At 40.4% G+C, this 7,444-nt stretch overlaps 1 protein-coding gene across 2 annotated transcripts; it reads left to right on the top strand.

Annotated features, from left to right (window-relative positions):
* Positions 1 to 647: 647 nt before the first annotated feature.
* LOC306761697 (methionine aminopeptidase 2-like) lies at positions 648 to 6,618 on the top strand (the record flags this gene model as incomplete). Of its 2 annotated transcripts, none has more annotated exons than XM_079247966.1 (11): positions 648 to 822; positions 1,544 to 1,675; positions 1,907 to 1,969; positions 2,465 to 2,567; positions 2,815 to 2,976; positions 3,122 to 3,303; positions 3,525 to 3,619; positions 4,504 to 4,600; positions 4,682 to 4,785; positions 5,803 to 5,918; positions 6,014 to 6,618. In XM_079247966.1, 11 exons carry the CDS (start codon positions 648 to 650, stop codon positions 6,264 to 6,266), a joined length of 1,482 nt encoding a protein of 493 aa, XP_079104092.1. In that variant the 3' UTR covers positions 6,267 to 6,618. The 2 variants fall into 2 exon arrangements, with proteins under 2 accessions (XP_079104092.1, XP_079104093.1); XM_079247967.1 differs by having other exon boundaries at positions 663 to 822; positions 1,559 to 1,675.
* Positions 6,619 to 7,444: the final 826 nt, after the last annotated feature.

Here is a 7,444-nt window from a genome sequence, read left to right as displayed (position 1 = left end):
CATCCACATTTCAGTTCTGTGAACGTACCTCCACCTGTTCTCTGCTTGTTGCTAGGATACACACACCTCTACTCTCGTCTCCAAACACTCGCCTTACGGACTGGTAATTATAATCGATTGGGAACATCACATTGAAATGATATCTGTCAGAGTACAAACAACAAAACATTACTCGCGATAACCGATACGGTGTCGGGAGTTTGTGGAAGAAGTGACAATGTTCCAACAGAAAGGGGGGCTGCAGCAACCAGGTGCGCCCTGTCAGGTAACCTGATACCAAGCACCTGGATGCTCAGAGAAAATGATGATACCAGGGTGCAATGCAACTCTTAAAGGCCACCTATTAGGACACGATGGTAACATGCAAGCATTTGAACTTCTGCGGGATCCACTGGGAATGTGTTGCTGTCTTCTTATTACAGTTTGTCCTAAACTGTTAATTCTTCTGCTGAAAAAAAAAAAAAATCTGATGACAAATCAAAGTTTGTTTGTTTTTTTGTTTTTTTTTTGTCCCTGAGAACAGAGGAGGATCCTCTTCCTCTATTCTGGCAGAGCTACTGCGAGGGAGATTGTCTTGTAGCCCATTATTGGCTCAGCTGCCACCAGCACACTTTTCCGCTCTGACCACTGGAGGCTCCCAGCAGTTTATGCGTCACTTCATCTCTCAGCAGCCGATCATGGCGGAGCTACAACCACGGCGTGAAGTGGAGCCTCAACTTCTAAATGGGGACGACTTGAACGAAGAAAGAGAAGATGCGGACGTGTCAGAGACAGTTAAGAGAAAGAGAAGAAAGAAGAAAAGGAATAAAGCCAGCGCGGCAGGTGAGAGACATCACTTTGCGTTTTGCAGAATCCTTGGGAAAAATAGCGCAAAATTGTCCCTATATTTTTACACGCTGTAGCGTATGAGCGTCAAATATGCGGGGGCAGGAGACTTTTCAACCTGTCAGAGGATGCAACTGTCCCAACTCTGAGTGGCTCCCGGTGGAAACTCATCTGGAAACGGGACATTGTCTAAGAGATGTACACTAATTCAATCTCAAAACTGATCTGTCCTTTGAGAAAAATGGTTGCAATACAATAGAATTTGACTTTCAATTAGAATGCATTTCTTTTGTCTTGTAAATTTCAAGTTACATGCTATTATGTAAGAGAAATGTCTTATCAACAGTTTTACTGTAGTAAGATCATATCTTGCTGTAAAATAAAACCATGTTAACTGCATTATATGTGTTTAATATAGAAAATGATAGAAATCCACAAAAAGGTCAAGTTCTTGAACCTGCTCTGAGTCAGGTGTGCTCGTCTAAGCTCTGTCTTTGATGGGCTAAGTGTCACAATGCTGCAAGGTACACATGCCCTTGAGGATATTGACTCCCAAGGTATAGAAAAGAAATTATTCACAGGCCCTGCCAAGTTCACACACAGTGGGTGCACTTTCTTGAAGTCACTCTACCACAAATTATCAGCTTCTTCTGTCTGTGTGTGTGTGTGTGTGTGTTGCAAACATGTGCATGTTCACATACACATGCATGCACTGTGATGTGTGACTTTGCAGCAGGGACAAATGAGGCTGAGGGGGACGGAGGAGATGCCTTAGGTGTTGGTGATGTGACAAAACAGCTGGAGCAGCAAACACTGGAGGAGAAAGGGAGGACTGAGGATGCAGAAGAAGGTAAGGCTATCTCTTCATCACACCTACCTTCATCATGGTAGTCATCTTCGCTTGTGCCGGTGATAGCGCTTTTGGACTTTCAAGTGTTATGAAAAGTGCATGGGGAAATTTAACTGGTCACATCTGCAGTGTGACATCTGATTTTCAGTGGTGCTGCGGGAATTGTGCTCCAGCCCCTGTCGATATTTCTCACTTTCCAAACTGTACTAAAACTAATGATGCTTTAAACAGATGGTGACGAGGGAGAGAACTCAGCTGGTAAAAAGAAGAGGAAGAAGAAGAAGAAGAAAGGATGTAAGCTGTTTTCTCTCATTGTAGCCAAATACATCAATTCAGTCTGTCCTAAAGGACAGAGCACTGCAACAAATAGTATATAACAAAGAAACCCATCAGATACTGTGATGTAGATAATGAAGTACTGAGAGAATCTTAGTTTCCATTTAAGATGGACTTGGTTAATATATGTCGTTGGAGTTACACAAAGCAAAGTACAGCTGCAGGACAAGCTGCACATCATGTAAACTAGCTACATTAGTGACAGAACATCAAGCATGAACACACACATGCAGCAAAAAGCAAGCCTTCAAAACTTTGCTTTATGTATCCCGCATGAGCTCTCATTTAATCTTGTTTTTATCCAGAAATATGATTGCCTTACCTTCTCTTTTTTATTTAATCTGCGAGTGAAGAAAAATAAAGTGTTCTTTTGGCAAGTTCAACATCAGTGATAATGTGTTCTTTTTTTCTGCTGCTTTCCTCTGCTTCTCCTTTTCTCTATCTGGGCCATAGCGAAGGGACAGACTGACCCTCCCTCAGTCCCTATTTGTGAGCTTTATCCCAACGGAGACTTTCCAAAGGGAGAGGAGTGTGAATATCCCCCATCAAAAGACGGGTGTGTGACCTCTACACTCAGAAGTCTTCTTTTCTACCTAGTTTTTATTTGGGTCTCTCTACTTTTCACATGCACATTGGGTATTAAATAACACATATTTCTGGCAGATGGATGAATGTATCAACATCACTATTGCAAAAAAATGATATAGTTTTTATGATTTACACTTTTTACAATAAGAAAATTGTACAAATAAAAACGATCTCCTTTTTGTGCGGTGGCTGTCGGTCTACAAACCCCCCTCCAGGCGCACTGCAGCTTGGCGGACCACCAGTGAGGAGAAGCGGACACTGGATAGGGCCAACGAGGAGATGTGGAGTGATTTCAGACAGGCAGCCGAGGCACACAGACAGGTCCGCTCCTATGTCAGGAGCTGGATCCAGCCTGGAATGACTATGATTGACATCTGGTGAAAAGCACAGAAACACTTTCAGACTGCTTAATCAAAATCTGAAATCATTCAGCGGAGAATCTGTTTTATGGTTTCAGTCACCCTGTAACACCATCATTGTTCTCATCTTTCTCTGTCCTTCTGTTGTCACTGTTTGTGGCAGTGAGAAGCTGGAGGACTGTTCCAGGAAGCTCATCAAAGAAAATGGGCTGAATGCCGGCCTGGCCTTCCCCACTGGCTGCTCTATCAACCACTGTGCTGCACATTACACTCCGAATGCAGGAGACCCGACTGTGCTGCACTACGATGATGTCTGCAAAATTGACTTTGGAACACACATCAACGGTGAGAAATAATAACTTTTTAAGTGTTTGTGGAGGTGTGCGATCCCATTTCACATAAGGGATTTATTGTTACACAGTAAAATAATGATTGCATTATAATCTTTACTGCCTGAAATAAACAGCTCTCATGAGTTAATTAACTTCCCCTGTATTATTAGATTGCTACGAAATGATCACCTTGTTGCAAGTGCATTTGAGTGACCTAACTGTTTGGCCTTTTAGGTAGAATAATAGACTGTGCTTTCACCGTCACTTTCAACCCAAAATATGACAGACTGCTGGAGGCTGTGAGAGATGCAACCAACACTGGCATCAGGGTAACACATCGGTGTTTTCCTTTCTTTCTTTCTTCTGTGATGCTCGCTTCATTTCATATAGAGATAGAATTCTTTGCTAAACTCTTGAGGCACCTCATTTCTTTATATTTTGCTTCTAAACTGTCAGGATTTCTTGTTCAGTCTTTTAAGGTGGTCTTCTGCAATAATTATTCTGGTTTTTTAAAGGTCATTTCAGAATTTCTTAAGTTTTCTTTAGATATTTGTTGCTTTTCAATCAGTTTTAGTTCAATATTTCACCATTTTCAGAATGGTGAAATGGGGGTGGAGAGGATGTTAAGCTACTTCATACACACATGCAAACTGATTAGGCATATAAATTGTATCTAACTAAGGGGATGAATCAGTATTGGAGTTACAAATAAGAGATAACTTAATAAAGAGACTATTTTATTGTGTGTATGGAGACACTTTGTTATCAGCTCCCTGTTGCTTGCAAAGACACATGATTTGTTCCAGTTTCTCTGTTGCAATTTGACAATTTGACCCCTCCACCATTTAAAGTCCCAGATCTAGAAAAATATCAATGAAGACATGATATACTTTTTTTTAAAAGGGCTCCATATTTTATTATTTAATTATAATTTAAATATTCAAAATTATTTGAATTGTTGAGCAAATATCAGAGCACTGTGAGAGCATACATCCTGCCTGCAGAGTGGTTTATATTTAAAAAAAAAAAAAAAAAAAAAAAAAAAAAAAAAAAACTTTTGCTTATGCTTAAGAATTACAAGTTTCACAGAACTACTCATGTGTTTGTAAATGTAAAAGTGTTTCTGCACAACAGAGGTTGCAAATGTTTCCTTCCGCCTGGAGATTTACTGCAAATGAGAAAATATTGCCTTATTTACTTTACTCTGTCCTAGTTTGCTGGGATTGATGTGCGCCTGTGTGATGTTGGTGAGACCATTCAGGAGGTCATGGAGTCCTATGAAGTAGAGATAGATGGGAAAACATATCAAGGTAATATCAAACCTCTTTTCATCTTTCCTTAAATCTCAGCTTCTGCAACCATAATAAACTTCTTTGGCATTCTCTTCGCAGTGAAGCCAATTAGGAATCTCAATGGTCACTCCATTGGACAGTACAGGATACACTCAGGGAAGACAGTCCCTATTGTGAAAGGTGGAGAGGCAACTAGGATGGAGGTTTGTACACAAATCAGTTTTGAATGTCATTTTAAATTTTTGGAAATGTGAATGTGGTGAGATTATGGTGCAAAAAACACAACTGGAGCGTTTGAAATCAAGCCCTTTATGCTGTTTAACCTTGAGCATAAATAAACCTTTTTAATTCTTCAGTGTAATTGGAAGAACGTTCAGGCTGGTTGGGTTACGACAGGGTGTGGAGAAGTGTTCTAATTCACTGCTTAAACAGCCTCTTAGACACACTCATCAGCACTTTAATTACACTTTTAATGAAATTACCAGCCGCACTGAGTAGCAACATGTGTGCAAACTTCAGTACCAGGGCTGAGTTGTGGGCTTCCAGAGTTTGCAAACAGGCCAGATCTTTTGGTCTATGAGGCTACACTAAGATGCAGGCCTCCCTCACACCTGAAAAGCTGCAGCACATGCCTGGATTTGGACAGAAGTGAGCACTTTAATTGGCAAGTTGCTGCGTCAAGCTTTTTACCTGATGGTTGCGGACGAGGGGGGAGATGCTGATGTGGCAGGTTTGCACATTGTATTTTTAGCTGAAGTGTGTTGGTGTAACAGGGCCATTACCCTCTTTGTGATCAGAGAGTGCACGACTGGAGTGGCAGCTGGGCGTGCCACGGGGCTGCTAGCACTTTGACTGATTATCGGTGCAGTGAGCGAGGGCGTCACAGTGTTATCAGCTAATACCACAGGGACTCAGGCAACTACCGCGTGCTGATAGAGACAAAAAATATCAATGAAACCCAGCCAATCAACTCGCACGATGCTCTCCAGAGAGGACGCCACTGTCCTTAATGCACTACACATGAGATGTCAACGGCTGACAAATTGAGGCTTTTGTCAAATTTGCTCTCAGTTCCTCCCCTTCCCACCCTTTTTCTGCAGTGTCTTTGTCCTTTCAGGAACATCATATCCTATCAGTCCTGCCCTGCCAAAGGCTTTCAGATCATGTCTAAATTTGAAGTCAGAAGACAGATAACTGTCTTTTTTTCTGTTGCTCTTCAGGAAGGTGAAGCTTATGCCATAGAGACATTCGGGAGCACTGGAAGAGGTGCAGTCCACGATGACATGGATTGTTCACATTACATGAAAAACTTCAATGTTGGACACGTGCCAATAAGGTTTTTCTTTAAATCCTGTTTCTTGACTGAACTTTAAACAGTCAATTCAAGTAGTTTGTCTCACTTTGTGTCCTCACTGTGTTGCTGTCCAACAGACTTCCAAGGGCTAAACATCTACTGAACGTGATCAACGAGAACTTCGGTACTCTGGCATTCTGTCGCCGCTGGCTGGACCGTCTGGGTGAGAGCAAGTACTTGATGGCACTGAAGAACCTGTGTGATCTCGGCATCATAGATCCATACCCTCCTCTCTGCGACATCAAGGGCAGCTACACTGCCCAGTATGAGCACACCATCTTACTCAGGCCCACCTGCAAGGAAGTTGTGAGCCGAGGAGACGACTACTAAGCATGCGTTAAAGGGGAACCAGGAGGAGCACGACATATCTTTAGACTGACAGTGATTATGCAATATTTCTCTGACCTAAATTTCCAATGCTTGAATACCTTTTAGCGAAACAAATGACATGTAATGGCAATAGCTTACTAGAATTTCCTTTTGTTTTGTTAAGGATCAAGCCAGAAGGCAAAGGGCATATCTTAAGAAATGTAGCATTGTCACTTTATTTAAACTTTGATGTGCTGCTTCTAGGAAATATGCAAAAGACATTTATGCAAACAGATGATGAAAAGGCAGAAAAATAAAGTGTTTTGAGGAGGTCCTCTCCCAAACATGCTATGCTAAATTACCTTGTTAAGACTTGGGCAGGAAAAAAAAGAACAGCTGTGAAATATTTATATTTATATATTTTGCTGCTTTATTTTAATTTGAGGCAGTTTTATAAGGAATAAATTGTTATAAATCTTGCACTGAGTGTTGTATTCATATTTACACACAGTGTTGTGTGAAAACCTTTGGAGTTTTCAGCATTTATATGATTGAAAACTTGGAAAATATATATATGATCCTCTAAGATTAATGGAGACTTTAAAAAGTAGAATCAGAAATGTTTGCTTTTAACCAATCAGATGACAAACGGGATAAAGAACTGAATTCATCAGTCATCCTAATGGTTTGTGGAAAAACAATACTGAACAGACAAAAATAAGAAAAAACATATGCTCACCAGCCTGAAGGTTGAAAAGCATCTCCACAGTTTGGAATTCACAGCAATATGGTGACCAATTAAAGGAGCTTATTAACCGTCCTTCTTAGCCTCTTGAAGTGTTCAGCCAATAGAATTCACAAAACCAATTGTGTTCACAAACAATGCAAACATATGCCAAGAAATTAAAGTCCATTCCAAGATTATCAAGTCAGCGTCAGGAGGACACCATTCACAAATTTAATATTTCCTTTTTTTCCCCCACATTCTTCAATATATTGATAGTCAAGGAGAATAATTTTCAGTCATTTGAATTTATTCTACATGTAGGAATTGTTTAGAGATTCTGTCATATTCAGGTCATATTTATGCAAAAGTATAAAAAAAAATTCTAAAGGAGCATTTAACTTTTAATCAATGTAGTGGATTGAGAAGTTCAACTCACTTAAATACAGAACAAAAATAAACAATATGTTCTTTT

This window comes from Telmatherina bonti, assembly GCF_933228915.1.
Source record: "Telmatherina bonti genome assembly, chromosome: 2".
Taxonomy (NCBI): Eukaryota; Metazoa; Chordata; class Actinopteri; order Atheriniformes; family Telmatherinidae; genus Telmatherina; species Telmatherina bonti.
The sequence above is the reverse complement of the archived record's forward strand: the minus strand, read 5'-3'. Positions and strand labels throughout refer to the sequence as shown.